We start from the raw sequence: 19,176 nt of genomic DNA, 5'->3' as shown, positions 1-19,176 counted from the left end.
GCGAGTCCTGATGCGGATGTGAGTAATGAACAAACCCATATCACTTACTGGATGCACATACATGATCATTATCATATAACCAATAAGTGTGGATTCAGTTGGTTCAATGAATTCACTCTCGGGTCATGGATGGTGCAATTAAACAGTGTTGCAACAAATGGGAAGCCGGTTTGTTTGACCAAGTAGGGTGCAAGTATCTGAGTAGTATGGCATAGAAAGATCATGTGCGTGTACTACACCATTGTTAATATCATACTTAATTGCTTATGGAATATTTCAAGTATGTGATCCTTTTCACATATCAACATTGCAAATGAGTTGTACAAGAAAAAAGATGAAGAGGAAAATACTCTTTGTCATGTTGCTAAGATGAATATTGCTCCAACATAAGACGAGAATAAGTTCAACCAAAGATGATAAAGTAAATAAATTCCTCCTCTCCACAGTTTGATGAAGTGTAAGATGTTGATTTTGATGATGATGACTGAAAGTACATACTTCAACCAATTTTTTACAATCTCTATGGACTAATGTTTGCATTGAGTAATATTTTTAGGATTTGTCGTTAGTCTATAATTGAATCATTTATTGGCATCAAGGTTGCAAGTTGCAAGAAGAAGTGAAGTGCAAATTTAAGATGAGCCATATCGAAGAGATCATATGCTTGAAGCTTGCCATCTATATGTGTAAGGGTATTTTACCCTTATCCATTATTTTGGTAACAATGACACCGTGCTAGAGTATTTGGCCTAATATGTTTATAAGGATAATCTCAGGTATTAGGCAAAGAGGCATAAATGGTGTATCAAAGGAACAAGAAGGCTAAAGGAGACCCCCACTTCAACAACAATCGAAAAGGGGTCTACAGCAGAATCCGGCTTGCCGCCTCGCTGGCCGGCCTCCCAACCGGCCAGTCCGACGTGCGGCTCGGTCGACCGGTCGCCAACCGGCGCTCAACCGGGCGTCAAAAGAGCGCCTAAGTGGTCCGGTCTGCTGCCCGGTCTGCCGGCCTACAGACCGGCGGGGCCGGCGTACGGTCCGGTCGACCGGTCGCCAACCGGAGGAGCTCCTGGATGACGCAAAGTGTCTCTCGGTCGGGGTCCGGTCTACCGTCCGGTCTGGACCGGCAGGTCCGGTCCCTGGCCCGGTCCGACCGGCCTCTGCACCGGACAATCCGGTCAGTGGTCCGGTTGACCGGGTTTGTCGAGAGAAAAGATGAGGTGGCAAGTGACCAACGGCCATATTTCGAAGAACACTATAAATAGGCCTTCTCCTACCTCCGAACAGCTTAGGCACTACACTACAAGTTGTTCTTGAGCGCTCTCTCTCTTACTCCATTGCTAGAAACACCAAAAGCCTCGCATCTCCCTCCTCCTCCACCCAAACTCAAATCCTCCGGGAATCGTTAGAGGAGGACTCGATCTACCGTTCTACCAAGCCAAATCTCATTCCCCTTGTATTCATCGAGAAGCTTGCTTCCTAGGGTTCCTCTGAAACCCTAGGTGGGCAAGAGGAGTCCGGAAGCATCCGGCCGTGGATTTGCTCGGGCAAGATTGTGAAGGTTTGGAGGCTACCTCAAAGTCTACCAGAAGTGAGTGAGCTATTCCTTCGTGGGATAGGCTCTGGAGAATAGGGTGAGCCTTCGTGGCGTGGGGAATCCTTCGTGGGACCTCCACCCCTACAAACGTGACGTACCTTCTTGCAAAGGAAGGGAACATGGGAATACATCCTCGTCTCCGCGTGCTATCGGTTATCTCTAACCGAACTCCTTACTTGTGATTTAACTCGCCTCGTGAGAGCCTTCGTGCTCGAGTTAGTTGTATCCTCATATAGGTTGCTTCACCTAGTTTGCATTAGGCTCACCTTTATATTCCGCAAAGCCTAATATTGCAAAGAAAGAATTAAAATCTGTAGAAACCTATTCACCCCCTCTAGGTTTACCATCTCTATACTTTCAATTGGTACCAGGGCCTGGACTCTTATTAAGGGCTTCATCGCCTTAAGAGTGAGATGGATAAACCATTCGAGGATCTAGATGAAGACTCTAACCTTTCGGTTAAAGAGATGAAATCTAGATTCTTGGCATATGATGTCGAGAAGAAGAAAAAGGAGGATGAACTACAAAGCCAAATGGCATAGATGTCTGCCATGCTTAAGAACGTGACTAATGGGACTCCTAGTACGGCTTCGGCCTCCCTAGGGAGCTATCGTGAAGTCAACCATGACTATCCCAAAAACACTTCACCCATGCCTCATATAAACCATAGTGGGAATGTTCCCCATTTTGATGGAACTCACTTTCTTTTTGGAAATCTTCTATGAAATCTCATATTCGCAACTGCAGTGTGGAGCTATGGGAGATCATTGTTCATGGATACCGGAGCCACAAGATCCCATTCGGTTGACCTCCACCGAATTCTACAACCGTCAACTCAATGCCTCCGCACGTGACAAGATTAGGAGTGGCATCAACCGCAAGCTCCTTGATCAAGTCAATGACATAGACTCCGCTAAAGAGTTGTGGGATCGAATCATAGTACTCCAAGAGGGAACCGATTTGATCCAATCATCTCTTTATGAGACCGCAAAGCAATAGGCCCATCAGTTCATGATCCGAGAAGGAGAATCTGTGGCCGATGCTTATGCAAGGCTAGGTGCTCTTAGAGTGAGGGTCAAGGGACTTGGAGTTGAGAAGTACAATGACGGCTTCGAGATGAATGAAGCATTCATAAAGTCCAAGGTCATTGCTATGATTTCCGTCAAACAAGAAGACACCAACCTTGCACTCAACTTGCAAATCATGACCAAGAGTGCCGATCTCAACTCCGATGATCTAGTCTCCTATGTGGCCGCCAATGAAAACATGGCCAAAGCGGGAAAGATGCTCATGGCAATGAACCGTGTTGATGAAGCCTCACACAACCATGAAGCGCCACACAACCTTGCTCTCAAAGCTAGGGCCGATCATGGAAGCAAAGAAGACTATGAAATTGAAGAAGAGGAAGAGATGACTTCAACTAGTGACATTGCTACCGACTTTGCTTTCTTTGCCAAGAAATACAAGGCAAAGTTCCAAATGCTCCTCAATGACAAGAAGAAGAAGAGAACTTGCTACAATTGTGATGAAGATAGCCACTTTGCAAATGAGTGCCCTTATGAGAAAAGGGTAGACAAGCCAAGATTCATCAAAGGGGTCAAACCAAGATTGAAGCCAAACCCAATCAATGATCGATACAAGAAGAACAAGGGAAGAGCCTTTGTTGGGGCCGAGTACTTGTCCGATGATGAAGAGGAAGATGAGGAGAAGGAGGCCGGTGTGGCCGGTTTGGCTTTCTCTAAGCCCGGGTCACTCTTCACATATGACTACTCCAAGGACTACTCCACGGAGAATGATGTTGGATCTTCCTTCATGGCAAGAACAACTCAAGATGCTGACTCCGATGACTCTCCCTCCTCTACAATCGTTGGCTCTTGTCTTATGGCAAGGAAAACCAAGGTAATGGAACCTCCACCTTCCCTATCTAGTGTTCTTGATGATGAAAACGAAAATCAAGAGGAATTAATTGTGCTTAAGGAACTCTATGATGTTAGATGCACCCTTCGTGGTGAAGCTCTTGTCAAGTTTGATTTCTTGATGGACTCACTCAAGGAAAAGGATGAGTCCATTGAGGAATTAGAATATCATTTGAATGAGAAGGAACAGAGATTCAATCTCCTAAGACAAGAGCTAAAAACCGAAAGGTGCATATCTCAAGGCCTTAAGCAACAAATTGAAACTTATGAACTTGATAAAGTTAAGGACCTAGAAACTATTGATAGGGCTCAATCTTTGAATCAAGTGCTCCATGCCTCAAAGGAGGAACTTGAAGTTGCTCATGCTTCTCTCACTAGGGATCTTGACCACCTTGAAAGAGCTAACAAGCTTGTTAAGGATGAGCTCAAGAAACTTGGAGAGAACCATGACCTACTCCAAGAAACCTACACAAAGGCTCTTGAATCAATGAAGGATCCCATTGTTGTTGAAAAGCTTGCTAGTTCCTCCACTTCTTTTACTAGTGAGCATGCTAAGCTTGTTGAGGAACATGTTCGTTTACAAGAGGAACTCTCTTTGCATGTTGAGACCAATGCATATCTTGAATCCTTGGTGACCAAATATGGTCTCGACTATCATCCTAATGAATCTTCTTGTGACCAAGCATCTATTCTTGAGGAAAATGTTAGGTTAACAAAGGAACTTGCAAAGTTCACCACCGCCAAGAACAAGATGGGATTGGATGACCTCTTGAGTAAGCAAAGGTCAAACAATCAAAAGTTTGGACTTGGATATACTCCCAAGTCCTAAAAGAAGAACAACTACAAGAAGGAGAAACCCGCTCAAGATAAGAACAAGAAGGTCACTAATGATGGCAAAACCTCAAAGGGCAAAGCCACTAGTGGTGACCGCACGGGGCCAAACGATCACTATGCATTATTTGTTGATTATTATGGTGATGTCTATGCTAACTATGTTGGCCCTCCTAATGGCTATGCTTATAGAGAGTACTCAATTTGGGTACCAAAAAATATTGTTGCCATTGCAAAGGAACCCATTAATCGATGGGTTCCTAAATCCTCTACTTGATTTTGTAGGGGTATTCCTCCGGTGGTCCAAAATGGGTGTTTGATAGTGGATGCACCAATCATATGACCGGAGGAAGAGGTGTGCTTGATCAATTAATTCATTGAAGACATCAACAAGAAGTCAAGCATCACCTTTGGTGACAACTCAAAGGGAAAGGTACTTGGGTACGGCAAGGTGGCAATCTCTAAGGACTTGTGCCTTGAGACGGTCATGCTTGTTGAATCCCTTGGCTATAACTTGCTTTCTATATATCATCTTGCCGATGCCTGGTTACAATTCATATTTTACTAATTATTGTGTGAAAGTCTTTAGGAGTGACAATCTCAAATTGGTCCTCGTTGGGTATGTGGAGAACAACCTTTACGTGGTTGACCTCTCGAAAGAGAGCTCCTCTCACTCCACATGTCTAATGGCGACCAAGCATGACGAAGGTTGGTTGTGGCATCGCCGCCTTGGTCATGTCAACATGAGGAATCTTAAACAACTCCTAAAGGGTGAACACATTGTGGGACTAACCGACATTTCTTTTGAGAAAGATCGTGTTTGCAGGTGCATGTGTAGCCGTAAAGCAACTCAAGAAGAAACATCCTATCAAGAGTATCGTCACCACATCTAGGCCTTTGGAGCTCCTTCATTTGGATCTCTTTGGGCCATCACATTATGATACTCTTGGTGGGAGCAAGTATGGACTTGTCATTGTTGATGATTACTCAAGATACTCTTGGGTCTTTCTCCTTAAGTCTAAGGACGAGACCCATAGGGAGTTCATCATCTTCGCCAAGAAAGCTCAACGTATGTATGAATCCGAGATCAAGGCGATAAGAACCGACAATGGCACCGAGTTCAAGAACTACACCATGCGAGAGTTTGTCGATGATGAGGGCATCAAGCATGAGTTTTCGGCGCCATACACCCCTCAACAAAATGGTGTTGTTGAAAGGAAGAACCGGACTATCATTGAGATGGCAAGAACCATGTTGAGTGAATTCAACTCACCCCACAACTTTTGGGGAGAAGCCATCTCTACGGCCGTCCACTGCTCCAACCGGCTCTTCCTCCGTCCCCTCCACAACAAAACTCCATACGATCTTCTTACCGGTAACAAGCCTAATGTCATGTACATTCGTGTCTTTGGATGCAAATGTCTTGTTAAGAACAACAAAGGAAAGCTCGGTAAATTTGAAACTAGAACCATAGAGGGCATATTTGTTGGTTATGCGGAGAACTCTCACGCCTATAGATACTACAACCGGTCCACCGGGACTATTGAAGTATCTTGTGACGTGGAGTTCTTGGAGGATAATGGCTCCCAAGTGGAGCAAGTTGTTCCATGTGTTGCAGGTAATAATGATGACCCACCTAGTGCCATCAAGCATATGGGCATTGGACACATCCGGCCCATAGAAGTTCATAATGATGATCAAGATGATGGAGTAGAAGTATCAAGCACGGCTCAAGTGGAGCCTAGCTCAACTCAAGCCGAACCATCAAGTGCAACTCAAGAACCATCCTCCACTCAAGATGAGTCACATTCCGAAGAACAAGAAGAAAGTCCTCATTCCACTGAGCAAAATCATGATGATGATCAAGAGACATCCACAACTCATGATCAAGCTCAAGTGATCCCTCATGATCAAGCACTAGCAAGGGATGAATTCATTGATCATGAAGGAACCATTCGTAAGATCAAAGCCGCTACAAGGGCAAGTGACATGAAAGTAGATCAAGTCCTTGGTAGCATTTCAAGAGGAGTGGTAACTCGTAGACACCATGCATTACTTATCACTTATTGTCAACACCATGCTTTTCTCGTCTAGTTTTGAACCACTCAAGGTACATGAAGCCTTGGTTGATCCGGATTGGGTAATTGCCATGCAAGAAGAATTGGAGTGTTTCACTCGTAATGAAGTGTGGTCTCTAGTTGAGAGACCCAAGGATCATCGCATCAATGTTATTGGGACCAAATGGGTATTCAAGAACAAGCAAGATGAGAATGGCATTGTCATACGAAACAAAGCAAGGTTAGTGGCGCAAGGGTTTTCCCAAATAGAAGGTATGGATTTTGAGGATACCTTTGCGCCGGTAGCCCGTCTTGAAGCTATTCGTCTTTTGCTTGCATTTGCATCTTTCCACAATTTCAAACTATATCAAATGGATGTGAAAAGTGCATTTTTGAATGGTCCCCTAAAAGAAACCGCATATGTGGCTCAACCCATGCCGACCCAACCACGTGTATTTACTCCATAAGGCACTCTATGGTCTCAAGCAAGCTCCACGTGCTTGGTATGAGTTCCTTAGGGATTTCTTACTACATGATGGGTTTTGCATGGGTACGGTCGATTCCACCCTTTTCACCAAACGGGTTAAAGGGGGTGGCTTATTTATATGTCAAATATATGTTGATGATATTATCTTTGGTGGAACTAACCCCAATCATAACAAAGCTTTTGAGCTATTGATGACTAGGAAATTTGAGATGTCCATGATGGGAGAGTTGAAATTCTTCCTAGGCTTCCAAGTGAGGCAACTTGCAAAAGGCACCTTCATCTCTCAAGAAAAGTACGTGAAGGACATGCTCAAGAAATTCAACATGACCAATGCAAGCCCAATGAAGACACCCATGCCCGTAAAGGGGCAACTTGGCTCATGTGACGATGAGAAGGATGTGGACATAAAGGTATACCGCTCCATGATAGGATCCTTGCTCTACCTTTGTGCCTCTAGGACGGATATCATGCTAAGTGTAGGGATGTGTGCTCGTTTTCAATCCGCTCCCAAGGAGAGCCATTTAATGGCGGTCAAACGGATTCTAAGATACCTTGTTCTCACTCCTACTCTCGGGCTATGGTATCCAAAGGGGTCAACCTTTGAACTCATTGGCTATTCGGATTCCAATTGGGCCGGTGATAAGGTTGACCGGAAGTCTACCTCCGGGGCTTGCCAATTTATTGGCCGGTCATTGGTGAGTTGGTCATCCAAGAAACAAAACTCCACCGCTTTATCCACCGCCGAAGCCGAATACATATCCGCGGCATCTTGTTGCACTCAATTGTTATGGATGAAGCAAACCTTGAAAGACTATGGTGTGTCTCTTGGTACAGTGCCTCTTCTTTGTGACAATGAAAGTGCAATTAAGATCGCCAATAACCCGGTTCAACATTGTCGCACCAAACATATTGACATTCGTCATCACTTCCTACGTGATTATGTTGCCAATAAGGATATTGATCTCACTCATGGGGGAACAACCTACCAATTGGCGGATATTTTCACTAAGCCTTTGGATGAAACCCGGTTTGTTAACTTGAGAGGAGAACTTGGTATTCTTGATCCTAAAAACTTGGATTGATTAACTTCTTGCACTATATTCTTGCATTTATCTTGCTATCTAGCTTAGAGGCATAGCACATATGAGGATAGTCATCCTACCATGTCTTGGTATGATGCATACCTATGTGTGCAACATAAATAGACCCAATGTCATTATATGGACCCAAGCATGTCTCTTCGAGGTCTCATGACATTTGCGCTTTCACATAGGGAGAGTAATCCCCGCCCCTCATTGAGCCTTCATTACAACTTGATTTGACTATATAAGGCCAAATGATCTTATTGCAAAATTCATTTCAAAATGACTTATGATTCTTGATATATATTTTGAATCATGCCCATTGTTGCTATTTACATCTTGTTTGGATTTTCTCTCCAATGGGTATGCCTAGAGAACTTTGTGTTTGATGCGGCTGCACGCGATGATGGCGACAGCTCCTACTCCATCGGGCATGAGTTCTATTGATGGGTGCGATAGCATCTCTCCTCTTTTCTTCGCCTTTTTGGTGTTCCGATGCCAAAGGGGGAGAAGAGAGTAGAGTCTAGGACCACGGGGTTCTTTGATCGTCACAAGCCATGGGTGTTGCTTTATTTTGATCTTATATGGCTTGTGCTCATTTGCTTTGATTTCTCAAGAACCATTTGCTACTTCGAATAATTCGTGTATGGATGTGTATGGACGACTATTTGTATGCTTAATCACTCTATTAGGATAATCATGCTTTATGCTTATATATCTTGATATACTTGTCCATACCATGCTTGTTTCCTAAAGATATTGGGGAGCTCCTCATATTCCACAAATGGTGCACTTTGCATTCAAACGCAAATTCTCCAAGTGCACACATTATGGGGGAGTTGTCGTAATATCTTATATGGAATCAAGGTTTAGAGCTTATCATAATATCTATATGTGACTCTAGCTCGGTTTGTCATCGTATACCAAAAAGGGGAGATTGTAAGGGTATTTTACCCTTATCCATTATTTTGGTAACAATGACACCGTGCTAGAGTATTTGGCCTAATATGTTTATAAGGATAATCTCAGGTATTAGGAAAAGAGGCATAAATGGTGTATCAAAGGAACAAAAAGGCTAAAGGAGACCCCCCCACTTCAACAACAATCGAAAAGGGGTCTACAGCAGAAATCCGGTTTGCCGCCCGGTCAGCCGGCCTCCCAACCGGCCAGTCCGGCGTGCGGCCCGGTCGACCGGTCGCCAACCGGGCGCCAACCGGGCGTCAAAAGAGCGCCTAAGTGGTCCGGTCTGCTGCCCGGTCTGCCGGCCTACAGACCGGCGGGGCCGGCGTACGGTCCGGTCGACCGGTCGCCAACCGGGCGCCAACCGGAGGAGCTCCTGGACGACGCAAAGTGTCTCTCGGTCGGGTCCGGTCTACCGTCCGGTCTGGACCGACGAGTCCGGTCCCTGCCCGGTCCGACCAGCCTCCGCACCGGACAATCCGGTCGGTGGTCCGATGGACCGGGTTTGTCGAGAGAAAAGATGAGGTGGCAAGTGACCAACGGCCATATTTCGAAGAACACTATAAATAGCCCTTCTCCTACCTCCGAAAAGCTAGGCACTACACTACAAGCTGTTCTTGAGCTCTCTCTCTCTCTTACTCCATTGCTAGAAACACCAAAAGCCTCAGATCTCCCTCCTCCTCCACCCAAACTCAAATCCCTCCGGGGAAAATCGTTAGAGGAGGACCCGATCTACCGTTCTACCAAGCCAAATCTCATTCCCCCTTGTATTCATCGGGAAGCTTGCTTCCTAGGGTTCCTTGGAAACCCTAGGTGGGCAAGAGGAGTCCGGAAGCATCCGGGCTGTGGATTTGCTCCGGGCAAGATTGTGAAGGTTTGGAGGCTACCTCAAAGTCTACCACAAGTGAGTGAGCTATTCCTTCGTGGGATAGGCTCCGGAGAATAGGGTGAGCCTTCGTGGCGTGGGGAATCCTTCGTGGGACCTCCACCCCTCCAAACGTGACGTACCTTCTTGCAAAGGAAGGGAACATGGGAATACATCCTCGTCTCCGCGTGCTATCGGTTATCTCTAACCGAACTCCTTACTTGTGATTTAACTGTCTGTGAGAGCCTTCGTGCTCGAGTTAGTTGTATCCTCATATAGGTTGCTTCACCTAGTTTGCATTAGGCTCACCTTTATATTCCGGAAAGCCTAATATTGCAAAGAAAGAATTAAAATCTGTAGAAACCTATTCACCCCCCCTCTAGGTTTACCATCTCTATACTTTCAATATGGTGATCATAGATATGTGAAGATATGCCAAAGAAGAGTCTCTCTCGTAGTGCGGCATGGGGGAGTAATTCGCAAGACTTCACAAAACAAGTGCAAGCAAGAAAGGCGTTCCATCTTGAAGAGGTCAAGATCTTCATGATCTAGCTCAAGTGAAACATGTTCAAGGTTAATGTTTGTTCTTGATAAGTTTTATTTCTCATCGGTCTCGTCGTATCACTTTCGTCTCATTATTTGGTCTTGAATTAATTCTAGTGTACCACCATAACACTTCTCATAACACTGGAATGACTCTGATACTGCGTTGAAAGTATTTTGATACCATTAGAACTATTCCAGACACTTCACTTAACCACATACCATATTTAGAAACACTCAAACATATTGCTAGATTTGAAGCGTGTGTTCAGCAGGTTCGGTATGTAGGGGTTTGTGTATGTAAAAAAAATACCTAACACGATCACCCAAGATCTATCTATGCAGTAACATAAACTGTGAGGAGGAACTTCATATTCTCACCGAGAGGATCGCGGAAGACTCTGTAATGTAGTGGATGAAGAACTTGAGCTTGGCTTCAAAGTCCGTCCAATGAGCTCAGGGCTCCACCTCGCTGAGAGTGTTGCGGAAGACTCGGCGGGCAGAGATTCCCCAAGTTAATGGAGTTTCGAAGGAATCTACGTACACCACTTTGTATTCTTATATATTCCTATAGGGTCGAACACATACCAATCAGCAATGGTTCACGTGTTCATGCTCTCCGTTCGAGTAGGACTTCATCGTCACAGGTGAAATCACCAAAGTAATATCTTAGATGAAAGCGTATGTGGAGAACCTCCACATGAGGGAGAGACTCTATGCGAGAGAGGGATACATGAGAGAGCCAACCAAAGGGCTATTGTGTTTTGTTTTGAGAGATTGGAGTGGTTCCTCTTTATATAGGGGTACATAAGGGCGCATCCAACTCTAGGGGCAACCCTAGGTCGCCCCACCTGCCCTCCATCGACCTCCCACTAACCTAGGTCCACCCTAGGTTGGTTTGTCACGTTGGGATGCCTTGACAGCCTCCGGTAGGCCCCTTGATGGGGCGCCTACATGGGCCTCCGAAGAGGCCCATGCGAGCATCCCTTGAGGGCAATGTAACATCCCAGGTTTAGATGCTAGAAAAAGTGAGAATACATATGTATGCATATAAAATTCGGGGAATTTTCGCACTTTCAAATAAAACTTGCTAAAACCTTGTTTGATCTATGGTTAGATCAAATGAGATTAGCCTTATTACAACAACACATTAAGTAAGGATCTAGATCTTCTAAATGATCATAAAATGGTATTCCTTGCAAGAACATATGAATACTATTTAGTTATCCAGATAATCAAAATAGAACTTAGAAACTATTCTTAACTAATCTTTCCCATGTCTTTAACATATCCATGTTCCTACCATGATCTTCATGGTATATGTTCAACTTAATTCTTGAACTCATGTCAAGGACATTCACACAAGTTATTTACCAAACCTTGATCATTCCATCATTGTCTATCCAAATCTTTTTTTAAACCTTAGAGAAGGGAGGTGACTATTCATATATCCAGATGCTCACATCAACATTTATTGAGTAGAACCAATATTATAACCAAGTCATTTTTGAGTGGGAGAGGTCATTGATACAACCATAGCCATGTGAATCTCATAAAGTATAAGAGGAGATATATATATACTAGTTGTTCAAGCCAACACTTGATCTTGGCGGTGAGAGCCATATTTCATTAGTGATACTTTAGGAAGCCCATACCATGATCATCAGAATTTGGTAATGATCATGAACCATAAGAACTAGAGGTAAGAAACTAATGGGACATAAGTGGATCATGTTTAATGCATGATTATGTTTTGGAGATAAAGGAGAATAAACTAAACCCTTGTGTGATAGGAAGATATCATCCATCACATGAAGTAAAAGGGAAACTTCTAAGCGGCCCTAGACCATGTAGTAGAAAAGCCATTAAATTCCATCAAGACCTTGCTTAGCCAAGCACCTAGGCTAACCCTAGTAATGTTTTGTATTAATCATCCTAGTAATGGTGAGGAAGAGAAAACCCTAACATATCCTTGAAGGGAATATGCCCGAGAGGCAATAATAAATTGGTTATTATCTTATTCCATGTTTATAATAGATGTTTATTTCTCGTGCTAGAATTGTATTAACCGGAAACATTAATACATGTGTGTTTAATAAACAAGTAAGGGTTCCTACTAAAGCCTCTCTTTTGGCTAGCTCGTTGATTAACGGATGATTAAGGTTTTCTAATCATGAACATTGGATGTTGTTAATAACGGGGTCATGTCATTAGAAGAATGATGTGATGAACGCACACCCAAGTAGGTATATCATACGATCAAGCCATTAATTTTACATTGCTATATCAAACACATACGAAGTAGATTTATTCCTTAGACAATGAGATCAGGTCAATCACTAACACCGAAGGAGTACTTTGATGAGATCAAACGTTAGGCGTACAGGGTGGCTATAAAGGTTAATTTGGGTACTATTAAAGTGTTAGTTGAGGTTCATGGATCAAGACTGGGATTTATCCATCCTGATGACATAGCGATATACTCTGGGCCCTCTCGGTGATATAGCATTGACACCGCTTGCAAGCATGTGACTAGGTCACAAGAATGTCATATCACGGAACGAGTAAAGATTACTTGTCGGTAACAAGATTGAACTAGGTATAGTTGATACCGATGATCTGATCCCGTACAAGTAAAGTATCGCGAGATAAAAGGAATTAGTTACAACATTTATGCTTCATACGATCACAAGTTTCATCGTTGAATAAGTGGGAGTCATTATGGATCTCCAGATCCCGTTGATTATTATTGATCGGAGAGGTGTCTTGACTATGTCCACATTATTCACGAACTGTAGGGTGACACACTTAAGGCTCGTTGATGTTTTTATGTGGATACGAAACAGGAGAAAGTTTGGACTTCATAGGGAATGTTCCGAGAATCGCCGGAAATGTTCCAGGATATCAGAATAGTTAAAAGGGCTGAATGTTAATGTTTGTTAATTGAAATAATTAAAAAAATTAACTTTTTTCCATTTGTGGGAGAAAACTCCTTCATTTTTGAGTGGAGGTTTTATGGATATTTGAGTGGATGTGAGTGGAGTGTCCACCACATAATGAGGGAAGAGGTGGGGGCACCGTAAAGGGGCCAACGCCCCCTTTGGGCTGCTGCCCTCTCCTCCTATATAAGCATGGTTGGTCCCATTCCCCTCTTCCATCTGATCCACCATACAATCAATAGTTTAGGCGAAGCCCCGCTGAAATTGTTTCTCCACCAACACCACCATGCCGTAGTGATGTTGGAGTGTCCTGGTGGATCCTCTTCTTCTTTTGCCCTGCTGGATCGAGGGAATAGAGGTCATCGTCAAGCCGTACGTGTGACCAAGTACGGAAGCGCTGCCCCTTGTAGTGCTTGTCTTCCTTGTGATCTTGAGATCAGCAAGTGATCGACTACATGAATCACGAGAATCGTTCTCATTAACGCTTTGTGTCTTCGGGGGTGAGTTCATCTCAACCACGGTTTTATCCGTTACTAGCATCTCCTAGATTTGATCCTGGTGTTTTTGTTTTTGCAACTTGCAACCGTAGGAATTTTTGTTTTCTGTACAACGAACACATCAGTGGTATTAGAGTCAGGTTTATGCGTAGATGATTTGTACAATTAGAACACATATGTATGTGCGCATTGATGATCATGTTATTTGCTTCTTCTACGTGTGCTTTATATCTTAGTGACATAGTGGGATGAAGCGATCCGGACTAACATTACATGTCCGCGTACATGATACTTGTTTCACGTTTGACATGCAACTTGTTTTGCATAAGTGGCTTCGCGAATATATGTCTCTCTCACTAGAGTTAAGATCTAATTCACAAAGAGTTGCTAGATAACTTGTTTATCATCGTTGTGGTTTTATGCTCATAGGTTTGAACGATTCTATCTTCGAAAGCCCAAAACCACGTAAAATATGCAAAGATAAATTAGAGGCATCTAACTTATTTTTGGAGGGCTTGTGATATGATATGCTCAATGTTACAATTTTTTATATGAGATGATATCTATAATACCTAAATAGGAGCAACCCACTAAGTTGATTTATCTTAGGGAAAATTGGCCGGGGGACACTATTATTTTCAGTCATTTGCTGAAACACACCACTAAAACGCGTTTTGCCTAGTACCATTATAATTTTACGGTACATTTACTAAAACACATGTATTACCTAAATTGGAAAAGTTTGACTTTTGTTACGTAAAATGACCATCTTGCCTTTGAAAATATGCTCGGACTCGTTTCTGAACCGTTTTCTTCTCCTGGTTGAGATGAAAGGGACGAACTAGGATTTGGTCAGACGAACAAGCTCGACGAACCCTAGCGGCTGCTCTCCTCCATCGCGTTGGCCGCCCTGCTGCCGCCATCCCCAACGCCGGCAAGGCTGCCTCCTCGTCCGTTCCCTCCTGCCTTTCCTCATCTGCCCCCTCCTGCCTTCCTCATCCACCCCCTCTCGCCTCCACGCTGTCCCCGTCAAGTCCTTGCCGGCGACCATGGATGGCGTCTTCTCCTGGGTTCATCACGGGTTTAGTCAGCAATTGTTGCCTATGTCACATTTCAAAAAAATTGTTGCCTGTGTCAAATCTGGTTAAGTTGGTGTCCTATTTTTTACTTTAGCATATCAGCTTATGCGTATGGCCTTTGTTGGACGAAAAGTTGTTTTACGATTTTTTTCTTTAGTCTATCAGCGTATATGTACGGCTAGCACAAAAAGCTAAATTAGAGACAAAATAATGTGGGTATTGATACGTACAACCACTTTTGGCATAGAAAATTTAATTTGGGAAAAAATATTCTAAACCGGACACAACACATGTACGGTGTGTTTTGGAAAATGTACCACAAAATGTAGCAAAATGTTAAACTTTCCGTTTTTGGCTACACGGTGTGTTTTAGCAAATATACCGTAAAATTATAATGGTACTAATTGTTTCAGCAAAGACGGTGTGATAAAGCAAAGACGTGTTTTAGTGGTGTGTTTCAGCAAAGGACTGAAAATAACGGTGTCTCCTATACAATTTTCCCTTTATCTTAACATGCAAAGCTGACACGTCACCCCAATTATTTCTATTGGCTATCACCATCGTTCATGTCCTTCCCGTGCCCCACTTAAGCTGACGACTCACGGTTTTATGGAAACAAAATCTTATTAATGAGGCAGAGGATCGGCCGTCGTCTCTTTATTACTTACCACGGTCTCTTCATTATCTGCAATCGTTTGACCTCATCCATCCTCGGTGTGAGTTTGCAAGATTTTCAATAAATTTCAGACGTCTATCATCTAGTACACGTTGAATGAAATGTGACAAACAGGTTGCTCGTTCCTGGTTGATTTGTTCCACAACACGTGTCGCAAGCTGGTGTCTTGCGCTGACCTTCATAAAGGTCTTCAGGTAGTCCTATCCACATGATTCATGTTTATGGTGGGCAAAACTCGGGCTGGGCTAGACCAGAAGAAGCCCGAAGCTGGAACACAGGCCCAAGTCCAACTCCATTGCCGAGCCTACAAATCAAGTCCAAGCCCAGCCCAAAGCATGGAAAAGCCTGGCCAGGCCGAGGTCCTAGCCCAGCCCAACCATCGGGCTCAATATTCAGGCCCAAATCAAATCCATTGTGTGATCTTGGCCCGACCTAGGATTGTCAGGCTGAGCTTTTTTTAACATAAGGTTAAGAACCCAGCGCTAAATTAATAACGCCACAATGGCAGATACAACGTGCTTATTACAAACAGCTTACAACAGGTAACACAAGCAAGCTAAGGATACACAAAAGCACACAGCTTGAGCCACCTAGCACTATCCGACGCAGAGAGACCAGAAGGCATCGTGTTCAAGAGAGAAGCAACAAGTCGTCATCTACACCAACAGCAACAGGTTCAAAGCTTCATCGACTTCGCCTCCGGAAAGGACCCCTGTCCCTCGCCCTGGATCGAAAGAACGCCGTACCGTTGGGAGGCAAAGAAGTTCCCCCAAGAACACAATGAAGCAGAGAGTAATGCCACCTAGGGCAGCCATGAGAGACGCCCAGGGGGCTACGCCGAGAACACCACCACCAAAGGCACCACCGTAGCACCAAACGAAGCTGTCGGACGAAGACGCACCAAAGAGAAGCGACCGGAGTCGCCATGGCCACCTCCAAGCTCATCTGTTAGACCAACACTGCTGCAGTACCCAAGACGACGCCTTCAGGAAGGAGAGCGACGTGCACCGCCGCCGTCATCCGCACGGGGAACCAGGGGATTTCGCCCCATCAGAGGCGTGATGGTGACTGGTGAGGAGAGGTAGGTACCTCAACGAGGCCTTCAAGAAGGGGAACAACGTTGCAGCGTCGTCCTTGTCGTGGCTAGCATCGACCAAGGGTTTCCCCGATACCATGTCCCCAACACCAACCCGCATGCCCATCCTCAGGATCCGGCGAGCAAGGCTGCCATGACCGAGACCAAGCAGGGGGATGAACAGATCGAGCAAGGAGAAGTCTTCACCTCGGGATCTGGAGTTGGAACTGGCGAGCAGCCCCCGCGCTGCCGCGACCTTCAAACGCCGCCTCCATGCCGCCCGCACGGCCGGGAGGAGGAAGATACCACGCCACGACTGTTGCCCGCCGCTGGGCCAACACGGTCCACGCCGACCGGGGCCGCTGCCAGGGCAGCCACCAACAACGCCCCCACCGCCTCCCACCACCACCCATACAACCACGAAAGGGTTCCGCGCGCAGATCCCCGCCGCCCCTATCATAAGCGCTGCGAGTCTTCCCCGGCAGCCACCTCAGGGGATGGCGAGGGAGGGAGGAGCAAGGTGGGGAGGCCGCGGGGGTTAGGGTTTCGCCCCTCCCGTCGCCTTAGAGGAGGAGACGCGAGAGGTACATTTCTCCTTTCTTCCGGTTTATGACAAGTCTCTCTGTCAGGCATTCCACAGGCTGAGCTGGGTCGGGCCGGTCGGGGCCGGCTGCCCATGCCCAGCACACTATGCTGTTCCCGCTCCATGGGCTACTCGACAACACGCCCAAGCCCAAAGGTAAGATGGATGTTCCCCTCAAAAAAATGTAAGATGGATGCCACGAGAAAGAGCTAGTACAACAGAGCCAACTAGCTAGCATGCAGCTCCTCGGTTTCATTTGATCCAACAGTCTTGGCGAAGTACAACTTACATGTAAAGCAAGAAGATCATCCTGTTGGTTGGGCTAATCGCCGCGAGGATAACATGCGCAATGTAAGATGCAGAGCAGAGCAGCGGCAGACGCAAGAGCTAGACCAGAGAGCCAGCTCGATTTCATTTCATCCAACAATCTTGGCAAAGCACAAATTACATATAGCAAACTATGTAAAGCAAGTCAAAAATTAATATATTAATTTACAAGATCAGTGGCACGAACACAAGCAAAGCACATCGCCATGGCAGGGGAAGGTAGATGCCTACGCTACGCAGGACGGCAGGACACTTTAGGAATCGGCCGCCCTGAATAGCGTGAGGAGGGAGAGGAAGAGGTTGATGACGTCAAGGTAGAGCGCGACGGCGGCCCAGACGTACTCGTCGTAGGAGTAGCGCTTGATGAGGTTGTCGGTGTCGTAGATGATGTATCCGCAGAAGATGAGCGCCGCCAAACCGCCGTAGACCATGAGGGAGATGCGGCCGAGCGGGAAGAAGAGCTGGATGAGCGCGAAGACCATGAGGATCATGATGGCGGCGAAGAGGAACGGGCCGAGGAAGTTGAAGTCGTGGCCGCGCCTGGCCGCCCAGAAGGTGTACGCCGTCAGGCTCACGACCACCACCGCCGTGAGGATGGCCGACTCCAGGATGACCTCCCCCTTGGTGAAGGCGCAGGTGAGGCCCACGGCGAAGCTGATGGCCACCGTGAAGAGGCCCAGCAGCAGCAGGTTCACCGGGTGGCGCTGGTAGTAGTAGTACAGGGGACACAGCACTGCAGTTTGAATGAAACGCGGACAGACAGAGGAAATGTTAACTGACGGGTCCAAGAAAACAGAGGATGATCTTGACTCTTGAGTATGCGCGCGTGATGTATACACGTACCGATGAATGGGAGGATGATGATGAAGATGTAGAGGCCGAAGCCGCCGGGGGAGGAGACGAAGAAGAGAGCGACGGGGCGCACGAAGACGACGACGGAGGCGACGGCGATGGTGAGCAGCATCTGGATGGAGAGGATGGTGTACACCTTCCGGACGAACGCCCAACGCAGCTGCGGGCTCTCCAGCATCATCGGGTACAGTGGCCGGGCCTCAAACCCCGCCTCCGTGTCTGCCGGTCCGCCCCACTGGGGGCCCTTGGGCGGCGGCCGGAGATACATCTTCGATCGACCTTCCCCTGAGATCTCTACTCTGCTCTAGACGGTGGTCGGAAATGGCTCGCTCGGCGGCTCGGAGGATGCACGTGTCGTACTTTGGTTTCTCGGTGCGGCGGTGAGGTGAGAGAGCTCGCGTGGGTGGAGAGTTTTAAGGAGAGGGGCCATGGAGAAGGGATCAGGGGACAAGACGGGGAAGGAGGATGGCGCGAGAGAGGGAGTGAAGATTCAGGAGCCTTCTCGGCGGTTGGCGACTCGCGGGGGCGGTTCTGGCTGGCTGACGCGTGGGGCCGGGATCGGGTGACTCATGTGGTGCCGTCTCGAGGGAGGACAATTTGTGCCGCTTGTTAGTATGTGCGTTTTACCAGAAGATGCGTTGCCTTTGCTTAGTGACAAGGGTTATCCATGAGTTAGTTGCCTCCTTCGAGCGCTTCCCTGACTTTTGATTCGAAGTATCGCGCGTCCTATTTATAGGTCTGGTCTAGAAAATCCAATTTTTTCATCGAGCAAAGGTTGTGCTGCTATCGTCCTATCGTCAGTCCTACAAT

General features: G+C 46.0%; 1 protein-coding gene across 1 annotated transcript; it reads right to left on the bottom strand.

Moving 5' to 3' along the window:
* Nucleotides 1–17,753: 17,753 nt before the first annotated feature.
* LOC124700574 (protein LIFEGUARD 2-like) lies at nt 17,754–18,727 on the bottom strand. The gene is made up of 2 exons (XM_047232669.1): nt 18,358–18,727; nt 17,754–18,247 (listed from the first exon to the last, which is right to left on the bottom strand). The coding sequence occupies exons 1-2, from the start codon at nt 18,632–18,634 to the stop codon at nt 17,769–17,771; spliced, it is 756 nt and encodes a 251-aa protein (XP_047088625.1). The 5' UTR covers nt 18,635–18,727; the 3' UTR covers nt 17,754–17,768.
* Nucleotides 18,728–19,176: the final 449 nt, after the last annotated feature.

This window comes from Lolium rigidum, chromosome 3 (genome assembly GCF_022539505.1).
Source record: "Lolium rigidum isolate FL_2022 chromosome 3, APGP_CSIRO_Lrig_0.1, whole genome shotgun sequence".
Taxonomy (NCBI): domain Eukaryota; kingdom Viridiplantae; phylum Streptophyta; class Magnoliopsida; order Poales; family Poaceae; genus Lolium; species Lolium rigidum.
The sequence above is the reverse complement of the archived record's forward strand: the minus strand, read 5'-3'. Positions and strand labels throughout refer to the sequence as shown.

Excerpts from the sequence above, each read along its gene's own strand:
- LOC124700574 (XM_047232669.1), bottom strand. The coding sequence starts at position 18,634 with ATGTATCTCCGGCCGCCGCCCAAGGGCCCCCAGTGGGGCGGACCGGCA. Across the intron at positions 18,248-18,357 it reads CATCATCCTCCCATTCATCG|TGCTGTGTCCCCTGTACTAC; the intron begins GTACGTGTATAC and ends TTCAAACTGCAG.